Raw genomic sequence first — 26,182 nt, forward strand, 5'->3', positions numbered from 1 at the left:
CGTCAGAACGCGCGCCGCGTGCGCTGATCCGTTCCGTTTTTTCAGTTTTCTTTTCTTTCTCTAACCGTCTAACCGGAATTCGAGCGGTTGATCGACGCGGCCGTCGTGGCCGGGAGTGCGTTCCCGCGCTCTCGTAATCGGAACATCAGATCGGACTATTCGGACTTCGACGAATCCCCCGGCCCCGATATCGCCGATCGGTACGTATCGCCGTCGTTCAACGTCGCCGCCGCGTGATACGAGAATATACGAATGCGCTGTAAGACGTAACGCACTGTTTCCGGATTCGCGCGAGGTAATCCCCGTCGGCCTTCGCACTTTACGCCGTCGGCGCCGCAGATACGATACGGAGACGGAGACCTAGAAGCCGGAGCAGGTAGGATCGTTCGGGCCCTTCCTCGACCGAGGTCGGCCGTCGGCCGAGTCCATCTGTCTCCGTCTCCCTCGCACATTCCGTGCCTCTTTCTCTCTTTCTCTCGCGTGATCGTCTTTGCGCACGAGGTTCCCGACGTTCCCGTTTCGCACGATTGCCGTTTGCCGAGAGTAAAACGCCCGACCGATCGTTGGTCGCGAGAAGAGACCGGGATCTCTTCTCGAGGTTGAGGGATCGCAATAACCTCGGTCGCTCCGCGACATTCTGCCATCTGCTGAAACCGCTGCCAATTTCCGCGGCCGTTATCTATTTTCGGAGGAATCGCGTCCAGCCAGTCCGACGAATCCCGACGGAGGACTCCCAGCCAGTTTGGTACGGCCGGATATTTTCGAGGATTGCGTCGCGTGACGTCGATCGCGGGTTGATACGTGTGTCACCACGTCTGAACGTGCGGACGAATCGCGATTACGCGAGATTGTCCACGTGCGACCTCTCTCTTTTTCTCCCTTTATCTCTTTCTCTTACAACCGGACCGTCCTCACCACTGTGTTCTGTTTTAGGAGTCTGTGTGCCGCAGAGAGACCTGTCAGTGAGAACCAGCCGTTTATATTGTCGTAGAAAAGGTCCTTGTTCGCCGTCGAGCAAGAATTTGAACCAGTGAGATATATTTAGTTGCGAAAGTGAGACCGGAGATCTCAATTCCTGCCGCTAGGATGTCTGGAAACAACGATAGCTTTAATAATAATACCTGCGTGGTGTGCTACAAGAATGTCGACATCTACAGCATCGGCATGTGCGAGCATCCCGTATGTTACGAGTGCAGCACTCGGATGAGAGTGCTCTGTCGTCAGAACGAATGTCCCATTTGCCGTCAGGATCTGCCAAAAGTTGTATTCACGCGGGAGATCAAGCCCTTCCACAGTTTGACTGGAACCAACCTGCTGGACACTCGATACGACATTTATTTCAACAGCCTCGATATTCAAGAGAAATTCACTGAATTGTTAGCCAACACCTGCTCGATATGTAAGGAGAAGATGGTCTTTAGCAGTTTCAACAGTTTAAAAGAGCATATGCGACAACGACACGAGCTGCATTATTGCGACCTATGTGTGGACAACTTGAAGGTAGGATTACGTTTAAACGCTCAATTCTTTTAATTGACAAATGGTAGACGAACAATCGCGATGTATCTCGTATCTACTAATTCATCATTTGCTTCTGAACAGATATTTTCGAATGAAAGACGTTGTTACACGAGAGCGAGTCTAGCCACGCATCGGAGGAAAGGCGATGTCGATGATAGGAGTCACAAAGGTCATCCTCTCTGCGAGTTTTGCGATCAGCGGTACATGGACAACGACGAGCTGTACCGGCATCTGAGACGCGACCATCTGTACTGTCATTTCTGCGACGCGGACGGCCTGCATCAGTATTACAGCTCCTACGACTATCTCAGAGACCACTTCCGGCAGGAACATTACCTGTGCGAGGAGGGGGTGTGCGCGGAGGAAAAGTTTACGAGTGTTTTTCGGACCGACATAGATCTCAAGGCACACAAAGCCAGCGTGCATGGTAAGCAGTTGAGTAAAGCCGCCGCCAAACAGGCGAGAACGTTAGAGCTGGAATTCACCTTGGCACCGCGCGGCGAGAATCGGATGAACAGGAGAGGTATGCTGGGCGCGTCCACGTCGAGGAGCGCGAGGGATTACAACGGCAGAGATTACAGTTCCAGGGATTACAATTCCAGGGATTACAATTCCAGGGATTACAATTCCAGGGATTACAGCTCCAGGGATTACAGTTCCAGAGATTACAGTTCCAGGGATTACAGTTCCAGAGATTACCAACAAAGCTCGGTACCTAGCGGTTCCAATTCATTCGTATCCAACAACGAGCCTACCTTTATGAGGCAGCCGTCCGTCGATGTTCAAAGCACAGACGAATTTCCCACGTTAGGTGGTAGTGCCGCTCCTATCGTTCCCACTTTAGCTCAACCCAAAAGCAGAGGCAACGTAACGATTCGCAGCACCGTGAGAAATCAACCGCTCGCGGTAACGGATGAAAACTTTCCGGCGTTAGGTCCGGATTCGTCCGGTCCCAGTATCTCGAAAACTGTGAACTTTAGCGTTTCCAGCAGTAGCAATAGCACGGGATCCAGCGGCTTGTCGCAGTGTCAGAAAGGTTCGACGTCTTCGAACGTCTCCATACAAGTGAACCACGAACCCAACGGCACCGTCACCACCAGAGTATCCGGGCCTAACATCAGGATACGTCCCGCACAGTTGTCGATAGATTCCGATTTTCCTGCGTTGGGCAGCTCCGAACCGTCTACCAGTACTGCCAGTTCGACTCAATGGAAGGAAGTCTTGCAATGGACCTGCTCGAAATCAGCATCGGCAAACACGCCCAAGTCTAAGAAAGTCGCGCCGCCGCCCTCGATACCATCGGCGCCGCCCATTCGATCCGGCGAAGACTTTCCGAGTCTGTCCAAGTCGTCAAAGTCGAAAAAGCAATCGGTAATTACGGTAGTACCGTCATGGGGACAGAATAACGTCCAGAGTTCCAGTATTAGCAACAACACCAAAACAACGATGGATCAAACAAAGGGTAAGACGAAGAAGAAAAAAGCGAAGCAGGCTTCGAGCGGTAATAGTTCGAGTGGTAACGAGTCCAGCGGCTCCAAATCGAATATAAATACTGTTATAACGAAGAAGGACATCGAATTGTCGCATACCGGTGACTCGGACAACTCTCGTGTTGCTTCTAAGGCGAATTTGCAAGCCACGCAGGATACCAACAATGCGAGTGCCGATAATAGCATGTCCAAGAATTCGAGGGAGTGGGAACACGCGAGCAAGAAGGATAAGAGAAAGAACAAGAACAACGCGAACGGAAGTTCGGGAATCGCGACCGTTATAAATACGGAATCCGGAAGCGGAGGCAATGGTTCTTCGAACGGGGAGAAGCAGAGGAAGCGCAGCGAGCTGAAGATAGATAGCCTGAACACGACCAACAATAATATCCATCGGACGGAGGACTTTCCCGCTTTGGGTAGCACGAGTAGCAGACCGCCAGGCTTCACGAATCCGCCACCCGGTTTTGCTTCGCCGACCTTACCGCCACCCGGTTTCTCCATCAAGTACAACAGCCTCGACGGGCTGCACGGTGGCAACGGCTTGACGTTCACAAACAGCTCCGGCGAGAGTTATTCCATCCTACCGGACAACAGCAGCAAGCATGAAGCTCACGACTACGTGTCACCGCCCGATTTTCAAAAACGGAACACTTGTCTGGTGGCGAAGCTCAACGCGGTCCTCGTGGACCAGGACAAGATCGAGGAATTCCGTTACGTGAGCGGCCTCTTTCGCGGTGGCACCTGCGACGCCCAGGAGTATTACACGCACTGTCGCGAAGTTATGGGCGCCAGTGCCTTCGAAAGCGTGTTCCCCGAACTCCTGGTACTGTTGCCGGACATCGTGAAGCAACAAGAGCTATTCAAAGTGCACAAGAGGGAGGCGGGCGGCAAGGCGAAAGGACTAGAGATGTGCGCAACGTGCGGTCAGGTTCTCAAGAACGGTCTGGATTTTAGAACGCATATGTCCAGTCACACGCTCGAGAACCATTTCCCGGCGCTGGGTAAGAGCAATACGCCACCGCCGAGGAACACGTGGGTACGTAAATGAGTCAATTATCCTCCCTCATCGATCATCGTCGTGTTCGTCGTTCCGGAGCACTTGGACAAGCCGAACATCCGCACGCCCAACTGCTGAAAACGGTTGTAAATATGTAACTCTTGTTTTTATACCATCATACCGAGATTGGACCTGTTGCGTTTATCCGATACGTAATACGTAATATTTATTCCAAGAGTCAATCGATCCTTAGTGTTAAAGAACGAAATGTGCATAGAACTAGCGTTGACTATTCGCAATAGACTTGATACCTATTGAGTGAATTCCGAGGCAATATTGATTGAATTAAAAAAAAAAAAAGAATATTATATACCTTGTAGCAAATTCGGGCGCTTGCACTAGTGCGCACTGAATGCGCACTAAAACTTGTTTATAATCTGTTCTCTTATATTTTAAGTCGCTTAAATACATGGTCAAAAACTTATTAGTAAATAAAAAAATCATATAGATGCTTACAGATCATTTTACTGGCTAAAAAGTATTTCAAGAGATATTTAAGATGATCTGTAAATAAGAATTGCCTAAGAATAAGCCTTAGTGCGCACTCGGTGTGCACTGATGCAAGCGGTCGAATTCGCTATCAGAGAGCTTTTACAGGCGGTTATATTTAGGTGTAACGCTTCGAGACCAGCGTGATAAAGGGGAGATAAAATATTTTTTTGTATAATAAACTGAAAAATATATATATAAAGAGAGAGAGAGAAAGAGAGAGGATACTGAATATATGAAAAGTCTGTTACAAGTTATGAAGAGTGGACGTATGCGTATATTATATATGTATAATGACGTCGCGCACTAATGGTTTCAACGATTACCTACTTTTACTGCTGTATTTTAAGACCGTGTACATAAAAGTTCGTAAATAGAAGCGTTCCTTCCTATAATTTATTTGCTATTTCTCGGAATAGAGATGAAATAGAGATTGCTGTGCTATATACGAAAGAATAACACCATACTTTAACAAGTCAAGTTTGATACGTTATACATTATACAGTACTTGTAGCACCACCGTACTGTTTTGTACCGTAACAAAGTTGTACATTTAGTTAACACGACAATACATGATTTTGATGAGCGAGCGAACGAGTACTATTCCTTCGCCGGCTTTATCCATTTCCTTTGTTTTTTTGGTTTTTTTTTTGCTGTGTCGAGCATTAATGGAGGCAAACGCAGTATCTTGACTTCACAAGGTGGAAAAATTGATTGACGTTTATTTGTTTTTTTATATGTTTAAGATTTATTGTGACAATGATTTCTAATCATATCTCTTACAATTTATGTGTCTATTTTTATTAAAAAGGAAAATCGCGGTTCGTAAACCGTAGTTAAGTTTTTTATTTTATTTTCCTTTCGCAGCATTAAAGTTAATCGTTATACTTATCTGTAAAGCCTTACGCAACTAGCAATTACTTATCCCAAAAATTTACTTATATCTATTAGAAGAACAGGAAAGTGCAAACGACCTGTTTATAACATCACATAATACATCGTGTGTCATTCTTCACGAGTAGCACGGACGCAGATCAAAATAGAAAACAAAAATTGTGATAACCGACGTTTTTTTTTCACGTGTAATAATACATGAATAAATCTCTTCCATACAGTTAAATTGATTGGTCGAAAACGATACTATTGTCACTCGATGCATCGAAAGGCAAAATTAGAATTCACTTGGCAAATGATTGGTATGTATGAAAGAACTTAGTACTATGTACAACCTTCGTATATATATATTCTTATAAATGACGTAAGGACCGTTATATCCCGATTCTCCCATCCCTCCTGAACAAATTTCGCTCCTGGAGCAAAGTCCACGCGAATTCGAATCGCGCGTACGACGATGACGAGATGCGGTTCATCAGATCGCTCCTAAAACATCCCCTCGATTCTCGCATTTCGTGTAAATTTCTGTAAACAATCGTGAACGTAGCGAACCTGTTTAAACTGTACATGATAGACGTTACATCGATACAATTTGACAAAGATGGAAAACTGCCGAGAAAACCCTCCCCCTCATACTCGATGAATTAATAGTCCTTAAAAGAATGCCGGATGCGATAAGGCGCTATCACTTTTTGGCCAGTTCGTTACTCAGCCAGTCCAGGCCCTCGTACAGTCCGTTTCCCTGCGTGGCGCAGGTGCTCTGGATGTACCAGTGACGTCCTTTCAGCGAGTTCAGTCCCAGCTTGTCGGTGAGCTCGGCGGCGGTCATGGCGTTGGGTAGATCCTGCTTGTTGGCGAACACCAGCAGCACCGCGTCCCGCAGCTCGTCCTCCTTCAGCATGTTCGCCAGCTCGCGCTCCGCCTCGCCGATACGCTCGCGGTCGTTGCTGTCCACCACGTAGATCAGGCCTTGGGTGTTCTGGAAGTAGTGCCTCCAGAGCGGCCGGATCTTGTCCTGGCCGCCCACGTCCCACACGGTGAAGCAGATATTCCTGTACTCGACCGTCTCGACGTTGAAGCCGATCGTGGGTATCGTGGTGACGATCTCGCCGAGCTTGAGCTTGTAGAGTATGGTGGTCTTGCCGGCGGCGTCCAGGCCCACCATCAGTATCCGCATCTGCTTCTTGCCGAACAGCCGGGTGAGCAGGCTGCTGATCGTGAGACCCATCTTATACCGGAGGCGCGAGTGGAAACGTCGCGCGCGGGACCTCGAGGGCGAGCCGACGGAGACGAGTTCTCCCGTTGATCTTACTGATCCGCGACCGGAGGAGGTCCTGGAGGACCGGAACGGATACCCGGGTACACACCGAACGCCTCCCAACTGCGTGTCCTTTGTGCCGTCCGACGTAGAGTTTCGTCAGCCTGACGTGTACGTGTGCCTGACGAATCTTTCGCCCTCTCGCCCCCCGATACGGCTCCGGACCTCCGGGACGGCAACACACCTTCGGCGAACAGCAAACGTCACCTTGCGGTCGGCGTGCCGCCGGAAATAGGTGGCAAGATTCGCCACGCACGCCACGCACCACCCGGGAATCGAGGAGCCCGCCAGGATCTCGGGGATCGCGCTCCGGACGAGATCGGTGCCCGCGTCTTATCCCGACGATCGGATGTCGCGGAGTACTTCGAACCTTTTTTTTCTTTCGAAATCGCGTCTGGTCTGATCGCGTCAGAGTCGCGTGTTGTCCGTCGGCGGAGATTGACAAAGCGCGGCCATCTCCCTTGCGCACAGCCGCACAGCGAGAGAAGTTTACCGCGCAACGTTGCCGGCCTTGCCGCGCACGATTTGAAAAGCGGACGTGCAATTTTTATTAAATTATTGTCATAATTATTATCGATATTAGGTGCTTTCCATTTACATCAAAACTCAGATAATTCTCACAATTGTGACGTCGTTCTATCCTTTTTGGCAATTAATGAATAATAAAGACAGAATGACATCACAAGTGAGAATTGTCTGAGTTTTGATGTAAATGGAAAGCAACTATTATAATGATTCAATTTTTAAGCGCAACCAAACGTCGAGAAATGATAATGCACTTTTTTTTCTCCGTATTTAGCAACGTTTCAATTGTATGATGCAAAGATTTGTCAAAAGAGATTTTGTTGTAATCATAAATAGAAACTTAAAATTGACTAAAAATGTCAATTTTTTTCTTGTATCCAAAAGTCAAGGCGACTTTAATCAAATTCCGATTAATCAATGATTAATTCAAGCAACAAAATTTCTAGTTATATAATTCGTCATCTCTAATTTTTCTTCTTATGTCAAGTGACAAGAAATAAATAACTCTGTCCATATTAACAAAATAATATGTAATAATATATAAATGAAACACAAAATGTACAATACTTTTAATATCAATGCATAAATATACATAAATAAATTTACAAATACTGTAAAATTTTTCGTGATTTCTCGACATGGGGCCCGAGAGACACGTGTACGTACCTGCCAATGCGTTTTGCGGCCAGCGCTGTGCGATCAAAACGAAAATGGTGGTCGACATGGAGCTGCAGGAAGCTAAGGATCACGTTCTTCAACTGATGAAGGAGAAAGACAAGATTGAGTCTGATCTACGAGCGCTAAAGGAGGTCTTAGACTCCGTATGTATCGTATACTTATTTTGACACCGTGGCAGAGCAAGAGTGACGTTTCCGCCATGTGTGTGGAATACCGCGGAGCTCGCGTCTCGGAGCATGATCTGTCAGATTTTTCAAAGCTTCGCACTACACTCTTCGCGTAATTGCAGAATCACATCGGGATGGACGAGCCGCTGGTGGACTCCGAGGGATATCCCAGGCAGGACATCAACGTTTATCAAGTGAGACACACGAGGCACAAAATAATATGTGCGTAAATACACATCTTAATAATACGAAACTAAACAACGCAGTAACGCAACTCTGTGTGCACGTTATTAAATAATATTGTGTTGTCGTACAGGCCTTAGGAACGATCACAAAGACGTGATGAAGAAGATAGAGGAGGGGTTGCACAGAGTTCACGCTCTAGGGGGAGCGAGTAAAGCTGAAGAGTCAATAGCTGATATACCTGACAGTCAGGAGACAGAAGGGCTGGAGCCTTTCCTCAGGGTGAATTTAGTTTCACCTGGTTCGCCAGCGGAGACTGCGGTAAGCGTTAGCCACGTGCTTTAGCAATTCAACAATTTATCTAATTCCAATTGAATCTACTTATCATAACGTATCTATTTGCCAAAATGATTCTGTTATCATATGCTTAATCAGGCACGAGAAATAAGAGCTGTTGCCGTTTATTCTTTCAGGGCATCCAAGTCGAAGACCTAATATTGGAATTTGGATCTGTTCATTGCCGAAATTTCAAATCTTTAATTGACATTGGAAAGCTGGTGGAAAACAGCAGATATAAGACGGTCAACGTAAAGATCAAACGTGGGTCGAATACTATTGTTCTGTCGCTAATCCCGCGTCCTTGGGTTGGCAAAGGCCTTCTAGGTTGTAACGTGATACCTGTAGAAGTAGTTGAGAGATAAGATTCTGTCGGAGAGAAACATGCAACTATTTTTATAGCCCATAAACTACTTTTATGCATACCTTCCTTAACTAATAATAATAAATGTATCTTTATAAGTTATTACTTCTAATATATTTGCATCATTTTATTAAAAGTCTTTTAATTTAAATTGAAATTTTTTATATTTATGATACAGTCATTGACTCTCACAAATAAAAATAGAATAAATAACTAGAATTAGAATACATTTTCCAGGCGTTACGCTTTTTTATAAGAGACACGCATTTAAAATATTTTTGTAATAATTTTCGTCTTGATTGCACTTGTTGCATTTCTGGTATGTAAAACAAAGTGCATATTTACATTTTAAAGACAGAAGAAAAACGAGATACGTTATATACGTCTCAAATACGATTTTTCATTGGCTAGATATAATTTTTGAATCATCCAACAATAAAATCAGACATGATGACAATAAAATCAATACTGATCAATACGAATAGCGTCCTAGATGTCACTAGTAGCTCGCGACTCGCGACACGTGCGATCGCAAATTGCCAACGCGTATTGTCCAACAAAGTTCCGCTGCGAGTCCCAGGAAGTTTCTCGCTCAATTTTTTCGCGGAAGTAGAATGACGTCAGGAACGACTGATGACTGATGGTGAATGGTGATGACGCATCGATATCGATCAGATCGTACTCTGACAATCGTCGAGCACTCGGAGAACGGAAAGCAGAGCTCAGGAGAGCTGGCTTTACGCAAAATTATGAAATGATTGCGCAGCAGTCGTGCGCCCTCGAAAACGAGTCGAGGGCGCATGAATAAGCGCTTCTCGCTCGCCGCGCGATGACAGAAATGATAAAAATCTGCCTCATGTCGGCCGCCGCGATGCGCGACCGTGCGATCTCGCTCACGCGGGCTCGCGGTCGCCGCGAGCGAAGGAAACGGCGCCGGCGATTGCATCACCTCGGCAATTATGGTGATCGGCGAAATTAACGGTGCGGCGCGATTCGTCCTGCGTGCGCATCAGGTAAACGACGGCCACCCGTCTGACCCGTCTGCCTGGCGGGATGACGACATAACCTTCCGACTTTCCCGAGATCGAGTTGTCCGCTCGCGCTCGACGGTGCACCCCAGCTGTGTCGCACATGAGCCAGATCGCCCACGCGAATCTTCGTGCGACCGCGTCCGGAGTCTGAGAAAGGGAGCACCGACGAGAAAAACATGACGACGAGCGACGCTCAGGTGGAAGAGCGCGCGTTAAACGGCGTCGCCGAGGACGAGGACGTCGTGACGCCGTGGACGGTCGCGAGCGTCAACGATTCCGGGATCGATTATGACAAGTTGATCAGTAAGTCGCCACTTCTTGCGGGAGGCATTCACAATTTGTGATGTCAAACTATTGTCCTTGCAGGCGTACGAAAGGTTTACGCGAAGAACGGATATTTAACTTTCCAGAATTTTGTAGGTTATATTCTTGACAAAAGAGCCGAGTGGAGCGTGTGCTTATAAATCGTTTGTACTCTGAGCTTGTCTCCTTGCAGGTAGCCAATGTATTCTTTTTCTTGCAGAGAGATTTGGAAGTTCGAAGATAGACGACGAGCTGTTAACTAGATTCGAAAAGATCACCGGCAAGAAACCGCATCATTTTCTCAGAAGAGGCATATTCTTCTCCCACAGAGACATGCACACCATTCTGAATCTCTACGAGCAGGGAAAGTTCTTTTACCTGTATACGGGCAGAGGACCGAGCACCGACGCGATGCACCTGGGACACCTCATACCTTTCATGTTCTGCAAATGGTTGCAGGACGTTTTCAACGTTCCGTTGGTCATACAGTTGACGGACGACGAGAAGGCCATATGGAAGAACATAAAGATAGAAGACGCTATTAAACTGGCCTACGCTAATGCTAGAGATATCATTGCCTGTGGCTTCAATCCCGAGAAGACGTTCATCTTTTCCAACCTGGAACATATAGGAAACAATTCGGCGTTTTATCAGAACATGATCAGGATACAGAGATGCGTCACGTTCAATCAAGTAAAGGGCATTTTCGGTTTCGGCGATAGTGATCCAATCGCGAAGATCGCGTTTCCGCCGACGCAGGCGGCGCCGGCCATCTCCGGCTCGTTCCCCTTTATCTTCAAGGACGCTAAGATACCGTGCCTGATACCGTGCGCGATCGATCAGGACCCGTACTTCCGTATGACGAGGGACGTGGCGCCCAGACTGGGTTATCCCAAACCGGCTTTGTTGCACGCGACCTTCTTCCCGGCGTTGCAGGGCTCGAAGACGAAGATGTCGGCGAGCGACAACAGCACGGCGATATTCCTCACGGACACTCCCAAGCTGATCAAGAACAAGGTCAACAAGCACGCGTTCTCGGGCGGTCAGGCCACGGTGGAGGAGCACAGGCAGCTCGGCGGAAACTGCGAGGTGGACATATCTTATCAGTGGCTGCGATTCTTCCTGGAAGACGACGAACGATTGGAACAGATCAGAAAAGTCAGTCTCGTGCCAATTGCTTCGATTCTTGCTCTCGATCTCTAGGGAGACGTACAAATGACATTTTTTTTTATTTTTCAGGGCTATACCAGCGGAGAGATTTTAACGGGTGAGCTGAAGAAGGAGCTGATCGACGTGTTGCAGCGATTGGTCGCTGCGCACCAGGAGGCGAAGAGTAAAGTGACGGATGAAGTAATCAAGCGGTTCATGATACCCAGGGACCTCGGCTTCGTCTCGAAAACGAAGTAACCGTTTAGCAAGCACGCGCCGAATTACGCGAAACATTGTTTCCTGGATATCTCCCATTTCTGCTGGAGCTATCTCTATTTAGACCTATTTATTGCAATACACGCGCCGCAACTACAGAACACATTTTATGATCTTTTCCAAGCACCGCCTTTGTTGGAGGATTAAATTAATTTTTCTATCGATCCGACTTGGTTATTAAAAGGCGATCCCGCATCCTTGTTGAAAAATCCAGAAATTTTCCATCGTCGACTTCGTAAACGGTTTTTTCAGTCGCACGGTGAGATTATAATACAAGGATAAAAACGCTCTGACTTGGACTGATTGTGAATCTCGATTCACTTGATCAGCGATTAATTTAACTGGCAGAATTGCCAGCGCTGCAAAACGTTCAACTATACGATTGTTTCTCCCTATGTATTAAGTAACGCAGGAACAGGCCTGGAGGGTTTGGAATTGTTAAACCTTAGTATCGAAAAAATCAAGCTTATGTTACAATAATTCTAAGGTGTACTTTTTTCGTTCTTTAAATGTTTTTTTTTTTTTCAGTTTCTCCTTACTTTTTTCAGATGTTGAGTAAACAAAAATCTATATTGTCCTCAAGTACTAATAAATTCTAAAACAATCGAATATATGCAATATGTAATAACCATGACTTTTAATTGGAGCGTAAAAATCATCCCAGGTGACCATTTATAAAAAAAAAAATAATAAATGCGCCTGTTTCCAAATTAAATGATAAAAACGTTTAACAAATACATATTTATTTGATCGAAGCCGCCCTCGAAGCGGAAGCGAAAAGGAGAATCTCTACGTCGCGATCTCTCCTCTCCGCGCATGCGTCGCGCGGGGGGAAACTTCTGAATCGCGTGGATTCGAACGGCTGCCGTTTACGTTCCACTTTCTCACAATTATTCGAAACTGGGTCGTGCGATAGAGGTATATACCCACACCTCTCGGGTGCATATACGTCGCGCGTGCATCCTCGCGCGCGCTAGGGGATCAATGAAGCCGATCGCCTCAATCGGCGCGGCGGCGCGACGGCGGGCGGCGGTCCGTGCTTATGGACACTTATAGATAGGATCTCGTGTAAGAGAGGCGGACAAACGCGGATTAATGGAGTGCATCTGGCCGTGATAACGCGTAATCCAATGACCCGTTGACGTTCTCAGCCGTAGCGGAATTCCCATCGGCTATTAAGCCGATCAATAAACCGATCCTGGGATATACAAATAATACTCCGGGGACGGGGGAACGGGACGGTGCGAACGGGGGAAACGCGCGATCCGCCGAATTGATCACGCGGGGGTATACGAGTCGGTCGCGTGACGCGACCGGCCAATTAACGTCGCAAGTAATTATCGGTGACTGCGCGAGATCTATCGGCCGCGAAATCGCGCTCGTAACGCTCGTTTCGCGCGACACCTCGCCGGAGTTAATTCCAGTGCCTCGCGCGCGCGCGTGCGAGAGAGAGAGAGAGAGGAAGAGAGAGAAACAAAAGGAAGGAGAGAGAGAGAGAGCGAGCGCGAGGGGGAGAGGAAGGAGAGCGAGTTAATTTTACCTCGCGCGATGATCCTATAAAACGCGATATCGGGCGGGTGCGAACGGAAATCGCGCGGCGCCGATTGGCCGGCGGTGACGACGGCGCGCGGGCCGCTATTAATAAACCGGCGCACGCGCGTCCCGCCGAACCGCCGTGTGTATCCGCCATTCATGCGAGGAGTCGATTTCGTTGTTTCTGTGTGTGCAGGCACGAGCAACGACGGCGACGGCACGAGCCAGGCAGCGAGCCAGCCAGGCGCAGCAGCCAGCGAGCGAGAAGTAACGAGTACGTGGTGCAACGGTGATAAGTTCGCGCGCGGCCCCACGAAAATACGATGCGAGCGCATTAACTCCGCGAATACGCTGCGATATACCACGCAGTGGCAGCGGCGGCGGCGGCGGCGGCGGGAGCGACGGTGACGACGGCGACGGCGACGGCGGCTAGCAGCAGCGGCGACAGCGACGGCCGACGGCAGTTTGTCGGAGCACGCTTCCCGTTTAGTACCTGAAACGACGATGATCCTTGGTCACGGTCCGCCGACGTAAGTTCTCCGCTTCGTACGCTCGGCAGCCGCGCGAGCAGGAGCCGTGCGTGCGCGCGTGCATGCGTGTGAGCGAGCGAGCAAACTATTTTAGTCGCGAAAATTCGCCGCTGCCAAATAAGAGGTTCCTCGCGCGCGCGTCGTCGCCGTCGCCGTCGTCGTCGTCGTCGTCGTCGTCGTCGTCGGGCAACGGGAGCGCGCGGGGCCATCGCCGTTCGCTCGCGTTATCCGTCGCGTTATCCGCCGCGCGGGACGATATCACGCAGAAAGAACACTGTTAATGACGAGAATACTCAACGGCATATATCGCTCCTTCGCGCGCGGCCACGCGTGGCGTAAGCGATGGATTTACTCGCGCCGGGCGATAACGCGCGCGCTGCCAAAACGCCGCTCGATACGCGGGCTCCAGTCGCGTCGTTGACGTTCCCGTAACGTCGTTCGTCCTCACCTCGGCCTTTGTCATTTGAACCCTCGCGTACGACAAGTAGCTTGCTCGACCGGCTCGACCCGCGTTATCGACGCCCTGTCGTCACCGTGTCAAACGATTGGCGTTCAAATTCCATCTCGTAGAATCCGTTCGCTTCAACATTGGCCAACATTGACGAAACAATAGTGCGGAGCGAAAAATTCTGTTGTAATATAGTAAGGCTTTTGATTTTAGGTAAGAGTGAGACAAGTGGCATTTTGCGGATCGGTAGGAATGATGCTAATCAAATAATAGAGCGAGGAACAAATTAATCAGCTGGTACAATAAATATTCGACGAGTAATATGGGAGCGTTTTTGGATACTCCGAAGACAGAGAAGTGCAACGAGCATGGCACGGGCAACGGTTTGCGGTACGGCGTCGCCAGCATGCAGGGCTGGCGAATGGAGATGGAAGACGCTCACCGAGCCATTCCCTGCTTGGAGGGTGGCCTCTCGGATTGGAGCTACTTCGCGGTGTTTGACGGGCATGCGGGTGCGCTGGTATCGGCGCACAGTGCGGAACACTTATTAGAATGTATAATGCAGACGCAGGAGTTTAAGGCCGAGGATGTTATCAAAGGGATCCACTCCGGATTCCTCAGACTCGACGACGAGATGAGAGATTTGCCCGAGATGAGCGCCGGCACAGACAAGTCCGGCTCCACGGCGGTGTGTGCATTTATATCACCCAAAAATATTTATATCGCCAACTGCGGCGACTCTCGGGCGGTACTCTGCAGGGCTGGACTTCCAGTCTTCTCGACGCGGGATCACAAGCCCGTCTTACCCGCCGAGAAGGAGAGAATTCAGAACGCGGGCGGTAGCGTAATGATCCAAAGAGTTAACGGATCTCTGGCGGTTTCCCGGGCATTGGGTGATTACGAGTACAAAAATCTGAAAGATCGAGGCCCCTGTGAGCAGTTAGTGTCGCCGGAACCAGAAATATTCGTGCTAGACAGGGACGATGAACACGACGAGTTTCTAGTTTTAGCATGTGATGGCATTTGGGATGTAATGAACAACGAAGATTTATGTAATTTTATACGTTCAAGGCTGCAGCTAACTGATGATTTAGAAGCAGTTACCAATCTGGTTGTAGACACTTGTCTTTATAAGGTATTTCATTGTATTATATATGTATATTTTTTTTACGTTAGACATGTATCATCTGTATTTTTGTGTAAAAAGTACCTTGACTATAGTTGTATGGAATAACTGCAAAAGACTTTTGATAATGATAATTGATATATTTTTATTTTACAAGGATGCACTCACAGATCAATCTAAAATTTTATTACAGGGTAGCAGAGATAATATGAGTATAGTTCTGGTAACGTTTCCGGCTGCACCAAAACCAAATTCTGAAGCTCAGACGCAGGAGGCTGTGCTGGAAATGGCAATTGCAAGGAAAATTAAAGGTTCTTTAACTTTTCCATATTTTAATTCATTATATTCTTTATGTTGTTGCATTAATTCAAGATCACGATGCCACTTACATCACGAAAATGACATAGTAAATTAATGTTTGTGTTGATATAAAATAGATGTAAGATGAGAGATTCTTCCTAATCCATATTTAATAGAAATTTGCACAATTGTGAAGAATTTGATTAGTGTCAAAGCATATAAAAATATATTCTCCATAAAAATATTACTATGAAAGTTGTTATATGAAAAATCTATTTTTAGCAATATAAATTCTTTTATTCTTAGATATTTACAACGCTGCATATACTGCAGCTTAGTGGGAAAAAAAAAGAATAGAAAGAGACCAATCATAATAATAGGATGAATGACTTCAGTATATTAGCTTGCAACTGTTTGCATACGGTTACAAGTGGTGTGCATTAAGCAATTAAAAGTTTGATAGAGAAAATAATAGTATTATAATATTGTTAGAACAATGTTGTCGTTGACAAACGTTGATTTATTATTGTGTTATTAGAGGTGATGTGTATCTATATTCTAAAAATTTATAGATATATAAAATTCAAAACAGCAATATTTTCAATGTCGCATAGATGTAATCTAATCTAGTCCGAGATCAAGAGTTTTATTTTCAGAATAATCTTATATTTGCAATCTACATATCACTGTGTGCCACAAGATATAACTAGTCCATTACACACAAAGCAATCTTTTACAAAAGTGATAAAAAAACGTTTTCCAGTGTTTTAATGTGCGTACAGTAATAAAATAACAACTTAAAAACTCTTTAAAATATTTACATTAACTTTAATTGTGATTTGAAAACCAAATGTAAATGCCAAAGCTTGCACAATCTATTGTACAAATTATGTGTAATAATAACCACGAATGTGTGATTTCCCATTTTTTAACGTTGCACTTTGTGGTTAATAAAGTTGATGTCTCGTATGATATATCTGTCACATGAGAAAACATTTATAAACTGTTGATGTCTCATATCGTCCTGTGTGTGCAAAAGCGCATATTTGTTTCACTTCAATGAATTTTATTCACATTGCATCTGTTATATTTTCCAAAATTCTCTATGAGCTCGATACAAAGCTCACCGATTTTCTTATGAAATTAAATTTAGTATATATGTATATGGTACGTGAAAACAGATGCAATAATTCATGTGCTGAAATATATCTGTATTTCCTCAGATCTCACGTTAAAACTGTGTATACCCGACTAATGTAACACATATCTCAAAGATACTAACTTGTGCTATGAGAGGGCTGTTATTAAGAGTATTAAATTATATTGTAATACAATCATGATTGTTTCCTAAATATTAATATTGTTATAAAAGTGCGTAAGTTACAAAGCTTTAAAGATACGAGTACAATCTTAATGTATAGTAATACAAAAATATTATAAAAATAACCCATATATAAGAAAAGTATATATATATATATTTATAATATTATTCCATGAGAAAAATATTTTATAGTAATTTTAGCCAACTCTATATATGATTTATTAAAAATGTTGCATTAATGCTATATTTATTAAGCATAAAAAGGGCATAAAGGTTTGAAATTTCATAATGAGTCATCTTATTCGGTCGAAAATGAGTTTGTTTTTCTGTTTTCCCGGCAATATTAGAATACAAGAACGATTTTATTAAATTAATCGAAAGAAAATTTACATATGGATTGTACTCCAACATCTCGGCACCGTCCATCTGGAAAGGCTCATCGTGAAAACTCACAAACATCTGCGCCCTATTTATGACCAAATTAAATCAATGTGTTTCATATCATTCTCTTAAAGAGAGAGAGAGAGAGAGGGAGAGGGAGAGAAAGAAAGAGAAATTAGTCTAGTATTATGAAATTAGTACATATTATTTCGTCATGTAATGACAGAAGTTATCAATAAATATTTTGCGAAATTGTTGCTGAAAGATGTGTTCCACCCTTGGAGTTGATAAATTAACCTAAAGCTAAATCTCTAAGTAGAAACTATATATATATGAAAGAAAGTTGTTCCTCTTGTTTATGTTTGTTCCTCTTAAAGTTCATCTAAACATAAGGTAGGTGCAAATTTTCTTACGAGACTCTAACATTGTCTATTATATATTTTCGATATCAACTTAAATAGCAATGCATTTCTTATGGAGGAACATTGCAACAGATTTTATTTTCTTTTTTTTCCCATAAACTAATATCCGAAGGATATACAATTCCAGAGGTGGACAATCATATGTTGAAAGCTCGACTAAAATGTATCTACTTAAGACAAGAGTATGTTTCCATAAGAAATGTAATGTACAATCTACTCTTCCAGTCCTAAGTAGATGCATGTACACAATTGTATTGTATGTGCGTGCGTGTGTGTTTCGATATTTGCTAATTATTTTACATTTGCTAATAATATTCCTGCAAGCATCTTGACAAACCGCATGTGAAAAAAATCATTGTATTATTGGTATCATTATAAATTGACATGTACAAGCATAGTTTATATTTTTCCAAGCAGATTATCAGATTTTTATTCTTATTTTAAAATTATTTATTGTTAATAGAGAGGAATATATATGGAAATATACACTTATATATAATTACACATGAATGCGTAAAATGACAGTGGTTCTAAAAAGCAAATAATCGCTATCATTACATTTATGTAAAATTTGAATTCTAAATATTGAGTCATATTAAGCACTTTTCATTATGCATATGTTTTGATAGTTGCATTTAGAATTGCACACATAATCTAAGAAAAACACATAATTAGTTACTATATTATTTATAAATGAAAATTTAATATAACTTTCTAATAATAGATATGAGTTACCTTAATATTTTTCTTCTGTATTTGTAGAAATAATCGCCCAAGAGGAGGATAAGAGTGAATTTGACTACCTAAAAATGCTTGAACTTCTTAGAGGAAGCGACCAAGATTTTCCTTACCTGCCTCCTGGTGGTGGTCTTCACGCAAAGTAAGTTTAGTAATATCAAAATACAATTTTTAGAAATCATATATATATATATATATATATATAGTCACACTGTTAAATACTTATATAAAAATTCTTAGTAACAAGTTTTTTTTAAATTTTAAATATTTTTTGTTTTACTGGCAGTCATTGTTAAAGGGGTTAGTTTCTGTACAGCTGAATATTACATAATTTTGATATGAAAAAGATGAATCATACTTACGTAACATGTACACACACACATAAATATATATACACATACATAATTGGTTTGAAGAAGATATTTTAGAATATATTTAGCACATTTAGTTATATTTGTCAATAAAAACTGAGAATAAACTTTTTACTATCTCCGTGGTGAGTTCACGGTAATGTTAACGTTGCTACTACCAAATACAACCGAATCGACAGTCTTCTACCAATTTTGAATTTGGCTAGATTCCAGAATATAATTAGATCTGTCGTGAGAGCCCAATAATTTTATACTTGACCTTCTCCAAATGCACCTGAATGTACTTGCTCTCTCGGAGATTTCATAATGTACAATGACCATATTTATCTTTTCCTTTCAGGCAACCTTTCATCGAGAAAATGTTTCGAGAAATGTGTCCCAGCAAAGCGCATTCTGTAAGTGTTGGATACATCCCTTTGACATAACTAACCCTCGATCGTTTTCTAAACTGCATCAAATGTACAATTATATAATAATAAGACATGTTCCATATTCATATAAAGATGCAGATTTACCGTGGAAACATTTATTTGAATAGTAATCCCTAATGTAAGGAAATCCTATCAGTGTTAAAGAAAAATTACGATGTTGTACTATAAACTGGTGAGTCTTGACAGAACTAAGTTTCGTAAGTCTCGTAAAGCATATAATTAGTAGACTTCTACAAAGTGACCCACGATTGGCACAACGTAAATTAGTGCGTAAATTAATTAAATATTATGCAGTATAAATTAATTAAATATTACGTACTTTTGTAAGTGTTTCTATTCATCTATCTATACTATTTGTTTAAAAACTCAAGCTATGCAAAAGTTTTCTTATCCATCGTAACTTTAGTAATCGCAACAACCATTGAAACATTATCCGGGATTATGAATCTATCTAAGGAATATATTACTCTTAAAATATCACAAGATTTATTTTAGAAATATGGCTGAAACTTAAGCGCTGTATCGATAATGAACATATTTACTTAACTAAGTTCCACTATTTTGTGCAAATTATTAATTTGCAGATTAAGCCAGTTAATAATTTTAAATGGAATAATAGTACAAGTGAAATATCAATTACAAAGGGACTAAGGATAATTAAAAATATTTACTTTTATTTTTAATTTTAACACGCACTCCTATTATTTTGAACAATATTTTACTTAGAATATGAGAAAGTCGAACAAATGAAATGCTTTATATGCAGATATAAGAAAACATTTTTACAATTGATGGCATATTTCAGGAGAAAATGTAAAGCAGATTGTGTTACATGGTTTACAAGTAATCCCAATTAATTTATGGATTTTTGTCACCATTGAATTATTTTTTATAATTATCACTATTGTTGGATTTTATAAATTTCTTTTTCATTCAGGGAAGAAAAAAATGTTTATATTACAGTTATTATATAAGCAGAGGGTTAAACAGATGTTACACTAAAAATTAGATATACAAGCTGGAATAAAAATGGAAAAAACTAGATAATATAAAAACTAATCAAGGTGTAAGTTTTAATATAAATATGTAAAAAAAATGTAGAGAGCATAATATGTTATTATGTACGCATTTATTTGGAGATACTTAAAAAAAATGATGTTTTTAAATATTTAATTACTGTGAAATTTGCACAACAGAGTATACATTTTATACCGCTTGTATGGCTCTTTTACACGCGAACAGGATTTAACGTTACTTTTATCAAGAATGTATTTTCCTCAAAACTGTAAAAAAATTTCTGTATTACAATACATACGTGATACATTATGAAGCGAGATTTTCATGGAACTCAATAAGAATTCAGTAGAAAATTTCTGTCATACCCTCTTGCCATGTTGATAAAAAAATGCATAATATTGCGATATACAATTATATATTTTTGTAGATCTAGGAAAAATTAGCGCTCAGAATATATATATATCTTCTTCGATCGGTATTTCCTACTCTTCATTTATAATTAGTTTTCGATGTTTATGGAATTATCAGTCCAATGTACTTCATAAACACAGAAACTTTTTACAGGAGAAGAGTAGGAAGAAAACTGATTGTTTAGTTTTAAAATTATCAGTCCTGTATATATACACACAGAAGAGTTATCTAAGAAACAGTGTACCGATATTTTCGTCAAGTAATTTTAAAGATGAGAATACACTTATAACACACTTAACAAGGAGGCCTTGAGTTTAGTTTCCCATAATGTTATTTCATAAATTTTATATTCGACTTTATATTTGTCTACCCAATCATAATAGATTAAACTGTTGTATTTAATGTATATTTGGAGATAGGGTAAATATATTATTAAATATGCAATTCAAACATATTGTATGCAATTTAATCAACAATGTTAGAATAAAACATTTACCACCAATACATATATAAATACATAAATCAGCTTTATGAATAATGGAATAACGCATATCAAGCATTAACTCATTTATCTTTAACTTTTGTAATCATTTTCCACGCATATAAAAACGCATCTTTTAGGGCAAAAGTGGAAACTATATATCAAGGCCATCCTCGTGCATACGCGATGGAGTATACATGTACCAAAGTATAATTACCGTTTCTGGTTATAAAAAGGAATGTCCCGAAATTAACAAAGTTAACACGCAATCTATTACCCATTTTTTTTTAAGTAATATAGTAGAAATAAAAATATATAAATCTTATACAGAGAACGGATTAACCTTCTATTTTTACTAACGATGTCTCATTAAATGGAAATGTGAAGATACTATAAATATATTTCGCTGGTACTTCAAACTTTTTCTTTCAAATTTAATCAATAGGACGCGAAAGTTCATGACATTCCGCGATGATGTCCGTCTCAGATGGACAATGCTAAGATGTGCATGGAGGTGATTCAATAATATATAATCATTTTCACAGAATCTGAGCAAGACCTTCCTTCCACTATTATTAGTTAAGAAATAATCTTGGATCGTCCGAGCAAGAATGGCTCACCATGAAAACTTCATGAATTTTCGCGATCTATTAATCACTAATATCATTTCTTAATTTTATTAACAAAAACTACACGAAGTATTAGATTTTCACAAGATTGTGAATTGCAGAATAAACATATTACAGATATACGTGAAGCTTTATAATTTTCTGAAGTGATTGAAGTCTGGTTAGAAACATTATATAGAGAGTGTATCTAGACTACGAATTTATAAAGATAGTTTGATAGAGCTGAATATCCTTTTACTAAGCTTTCGTGCCTCATCTAGTGACAATGATATAACGCCCATATTAATGGTATGTGTTTTCACCTCGTTGCAAACAATCTATATAACTGTAGAGACATGCTTTTTAATGAAAAATTAAATATTTGGTGGCATAACACATAATCTTAATTTGATAATAATTTACAAACACTACTGATCATTTATTGTTAATGCATGTCACTTATTTCATAAAAATTTGAGTTCGAATTTTAACATGTGGATGGATCTTTCTGTAGTAAATTTATGTAATGACTTTTTTTAACATATAGTCCTATTCTGTATATTGAATATAATTCACATTATTAATTCGAACATTTCATAAAATTTGAAAGAGAAGCAATTATATGAAAGAGCAATGTTTTTCAAACATTTCAATATTTGCATTCTTTTTTAATATTTCAATATTTGTGTGTATTCTACATCAGAACCGAATGTTAAGACAAAAAAATTATGCTATGTAAAATATATGCTTTCAGGAAAACAAAAAAAGTAGTATTTTATTAATATTATGTTATGTAAAATTATGTATCAGTTAAGTTCAATTTGCATAATTGTAGTGAAGAGATAACTATTATACTGCATTTATTTCTTTTTGTGATCTTTTAATTGTTTTAAATGTTATTCACAATATTAATTATAGGATTATAGAAAATTTGCAATCACTAATTTTATTATTGGGGAATTGTTGTAATGTCGTATATGTATCCTTATTACAATCTTTTTAGATCCTAATTATGTTTAATTCTTTAAATTTCTTAAAAAACAAAAATTAGCATTAAATAAACAGCTTTCATGCAATATTCACTTATTAAATCAGTGCTTCACGAATGCTAGATGATCTATGGCACTTGAGAGATCCTTTCTTTTAAATATCAGTGTCATGTTTTTTTCTGATGAATCAAATCTTGTACAATTGTTTTTTCCGTAGGAAGAAATTACATTAAACAAACATTTGTTTAATTTTATTTCAATTTTTGATGAATTTGGAAAGAATGAACGTTTGTACCTCAACACTAATCTATCACAAATTACTCTTTATTCTTGTTAAGTCTTTTCAGCCCTTCCTAATTTTTCTGTTAAGCCAGAGCACAAGTCTGCCAGGGATACACAGATCCCCACTGACCAAGCTTAATAACAGCTGTTAAAATTTTGATACATCACAGCTTCTACTTGATCTTTTTTTTCTAATTTAATTGTAAGAGAAAATCATAAAAGAAATCATGTATATTGTTGTTTTCAAGATGGAAACATTAGAATTAACACACATTTTTATGCGGCGTTTGAAGTATACAGACAGAGTTAAGGAAACAGAAAAGGAAGCTAAGATCTTACAATAAGCGCCTGTCGTATACTGCAAAATTTTTGGCGTTTTAAATGCGGTATGACGCTACTATTTTAGATATATTATTATTGTCGTGTGTAGAGTCGTCGACATGATTGTACAATACCTGTCTATGTTTATTGTACATAATACGCATAATTAAAATGATTTGATGGGAACAAGTCTTTCGTTTTTCGCCATTAATAAGCGTATGTGATTTCTGACGCTTTACCTATTTCCAAGCAATTTGCTAAATATAAAATGTGTCGTTAGCTGTTACATTGCTCCTACAACGAACTTGGATTATTCTGCTCTAATTTTCATTTCAAATAATATGGTTTTGTTTATAGTGTTCAGAAAAGGGTAAACGTGGTAATAATCGTCTGTTATACAAACAGACGATTACGCTGAAAAAATAAGGTTTGCCTGAATATTCGGCGAAGCTTATTTTTTTACAATAAAAAGTTATGTGTTTTGCACCGTAGTATTATTGTGATTAATTAGAAAACCTTCGTACGATACAGCAGCAGTAAATACGATAAAGTTATCAGTTATTACTTCTATCAAAAATAAGAACGTAAAGAATGGAGTGATCCGAGTTTATATGTATATATGTAGGTTTTTCGATAAAAAATTTTGAGTAGATTTTTTTTATATTAATATTACGTTCTTCTTTAGTTAGTAAATACGTTTTCCCTAGAAATATGCTATTGATATTATCAATAATTATGAATCAATAATTATTATTAATAATCGATATGAATATCCGACATCCTATACTTGGTAAAATATTTTCACAAAATTGTGTTTAACACTCTAATATTTACCTTTAGACAATACCACTTTATAATTATCTAGTATTTTTTGCATGATTGAAATGTGTATTATCTTAATATTATTATCCTATAAGAGAAAGCGATATTTTATTTATTTGAAGAACTGCAAAATAGTATGTTAAGAATTTTTAGAAAGAGAACATATAGAATTTTGGTTCTTCAGGTAAATATCCTATTATTATTTTTTTTTAGTATTATTTTCATGATAAGGAGTCACTTGACAAGATTGTAGTTAGAAGTTTATTGTTGTTGCGTTACACTTATAATATAATGAATGGAATCGTGATGTTCTTAATATCTGAAAATGATAAATTAATGAAATTTTAATAATAATCTTCTAATCATCATTAATAATATTCCAATGCATGTAAGTATGGAATTTATTTATTTGGAATATTAAGTATATTATATAGAGTGGTATTGTTATTAGATTTATACATGTTAATATATCAAATATAACAAACTTTGTGAAATTATTAATTAAATATATTTGTATTGCGTAAAAATATAAATATGAAGTTCAAGATTAGATTAATAATTGTAAAGTCAAGTTTCAAATTGGAAGCTAAAAATTAGGAAGCTTAAATATAGATATAGATAACATGATATCAATATCATTATTCTTGTATTGTCTTATGTCTTGTAGATAAAAGAAGTTGTGTACAAATATTTCGTATTTAACATAAAATTGTACACAATTACTTTTATCTACGAGAAATTGTGCAAAAATTTTCATAACATGACAATTTGCCAAATTAGAAGATATTTAATCAATCTTTGAAAGTACTTAATCAAAGGTATATCTGTCCATAAGAAACGAAATAATGTGACTATTAAACCTCCAGAAAAAGATGTGTATGCAAAAATTAAAGTAGTATATAATGATGTGCTTACAGAATTCACAGAGCAGTTAATGTATACAATATGTATACGATTTCATACATGCGAAATTGCAATAGACTGGCCAATCCGAAAGTGGTGAAAATGAGATATCTATCATCAAGAGTCATAATGGAGTACTCTACATGAGCAGAGACTGTGCAGAGTGGTAATTGCATAATGTCAGTTTTTTTTTTAAGTCGTTACTTACGCGTAGTTAAAGGAACACATTGTACAAAGCATTTTCTCTTGTAAGAGTAAAACGGAAAAAGATTGGGAAAATTCTCTTTTAATATATATATCTCAGACATACATTTTTTACTCCTTTTATACATCGAATTATACACGAAACATCTTCACGATATGTGTTTAGTTGTAATAAAATTTTATCAGCCTCAGCAGAGATAATCATAACTTTGAAGTAAAATTATGCTACATAAGTAACTGATAACTATGTAAAAATGTTAAATTATTATAAGATTACTCTTGGTTATTAAATTAGAAATCCCAAATATATTGCCCATAATGTTAAAAAGGCTATTCTAGGATTTTATATATATATTTCTTTGGATTGATACATGTAAAATTACATTTAGTTTATTTTAATGAAAAAAATGAACATAGCATAATTCACATGTAAACACAATGTATATTATGTAACTGTAGAAAATTGATGTATTCTTCACTTGATATTGCTGTATAATTGTATGCATAACAGGCTTCAAGGCGTAGTTAATTTTTTTATATTATATTTGGTTGTATTGCACTTCTTATGCAATTAAAGCAATTTTATTCGACCCTAAATAAAATAAACCTCTTTGCTTTTTATATGAAAATAGAAACCAATATTTATGTATTTCTTTTTCTATTATACAAGACTTATTTATCTGGCATCTCTTATTCCTTCGATCTGCCTACTAGCTAATTTATTATACTGGTTCAGTAGCATATACATATACATATATAAGA

General features: G+C 39.9%; 5 protein-coding genes across 10 annotated transcripts; 4 read left to right on the forward strand and 1 right to left on the reverse strand.

Annotated features, from left to right (window-relative positions):
- On the forward strand, positions 1 to 5,147 carry LOC112455700 (E3 ubiquitin-protein ligase ZNF598). 4 transcript variants are annotated; one of them, XM_025017798.1, is made up of 3 exons: positions 1 to 200; positions 934 to 1,500; positions 1,603 to 5,147. In XM_025017798.1, the coding sequence occupies exons 2-3, from the start codon at positions 1,087 to 1,089 to the stop codon at positions 4,057 to 4,059; spliced, it is 2,871 nt and encodes a 956-aa protein (XP_024873566.1). In that variant the 5' UTR covers positions 1 to 200; positions 934 to 1,086; the 3' UTR covers positions 4,060 to 5,147. The 4 variants fall into 4 exon arrangements, with proteins under 4 accessions (XP_024873566.1, XP_024873567.1, XP_024873569.1 ...); XM_025017799.1 differs by lacking the exon at positions 1 to 200 and adding an exon at positions 210 to 376; XM_025017801.1 differs by lacking the exon at positions 1 to 200 and adding an exon at positions 395 to 745.
- A 138-nt stretch (positions 5,148 to 5,285) lies between these two features.
- On the reverse strand, positions 5,286 to 7,250 carry LOC112455701 (ADP-ribosylation factor 2). The gene has a single exon (XM_025017802.1). It carries the CDS (start codon positions 6,677 to 6,679, stop codon positions 6,137 to 6,139), a length of 543 nt encoding a protein of 180 aa, XP_024873570.1. The 5' UTR covers positions 6,680 to 7,250; the 3' UTR covers positions 5,286 to 6,136.
- Positions 7,251 to 7,906: 656 nt separating this feature from the next.
- Positions 7,907 to 9,152, forward strand: LOC112455735 (26S proteasome non-ATPase regulatory subunit 9). Its single transcript, XM_025017869.1, has 4 exons — positions 7,907 to 8,115; positions 8,262 to 8,361; positions 8,456 to 8,643; positions 8,796 to 9,152. Exons 1-4 carry the CDS (start codon positions 7,933 to 7,935, stop codon positions 9,021 to 9,023), a joined length of 699 nt encoding a protein of 232 aa, XP_024873637.1. The 5' UTR covers positions 7,907 to 7,932; the 3' UTR covers positions 9,024 to 9,152.
- A 389-nt stretch (positions 9,153 to 9,541) lies between these two features.
- LOC112455734 (tryptophan--tRNA ligase, cytoplasmic) lies at positions 9,542 to 11,945 on the forward strand. The gene is made up of 3 exons (XM_025017868.1): positions 9,542 to 10,356; positions 10,577 to 11,514; positions 11,596 to 11,945. Exons 1-3 carry the CDS (start codon positions 10,230 to 10,232, stop codon positions 11,761 to 11,763), a joined length of 1,233 nt encoding a protein of 410 aa, XP_024873636.1. The 5' UTR covers positions 9,542 to 10,229; the 3' UTR covers positions 11,764 to 11,945.
- Positions 11,946 to 13,458: 1,513 nt separating this feature from the next.
- Positions 13,459 to 26,163, forward strand: LOC112455749 (protein phosphatase 1B). Of its 3 annotated transcripts, XM_025017887.1 has the most exons (6): positions 13,459 to 13,844; positions 14,506 to 15,427; positions 15,612 to 15,729; positions 18,605 to 18,722; positions 19,292 to 19,346; positions 25,231 to 26,163. In XM_025017887.1, exons 2-6 carry the CDS (start codon positions 14,615 to 14,617, stop codon positions 25,246 to 25,248), a joined length of 1,122 nt encoding a protein of 373 aa, XP_024873655.1. In that variant the 5' UTR covers positions 13,459 to 13,844; positions 14,506 to 14,614; the 3' UTR covers positions 25,249 to 26,163. The 3 variants fall into 3 exon arrangements, with proteins under 3 accessions (XP_024873655.1, XP_024873653.1, XP_024873654.1); XM_025017885.1 differs by lacking the exon at positions 25,231 to 26,163 and having other exon boundaries at positions 19,292 to 19,696; XM_025017886.1 differs by lacking the exon at positions 25,231 to 26,163 and having other exon boundaries at positions 13,459 to 13,588; positions 19,292 to 19,696.
- The last annotated feature ends 19 nt before the right edge of the window (positions 26,164 to 26,182 follow it).

Source organism: Temnothorax curvispinosus, unplaced genomic scaffold (genome assembly GCF_003070985.1).
Source record: "Temnothorax curvispinosus isolate PA1 unplaced genomic scaffold, ASM307098v1 QBEX01006326.1, whole genome shotgun sequence".
In the NCBI taxonomy this organism is placed as follows: Eukaryota; Metazoa; Arthropoda; class Insecta; order Hymenoptera; family Formicidae; genus Temnothorax; species Temnothorax curvispinosus.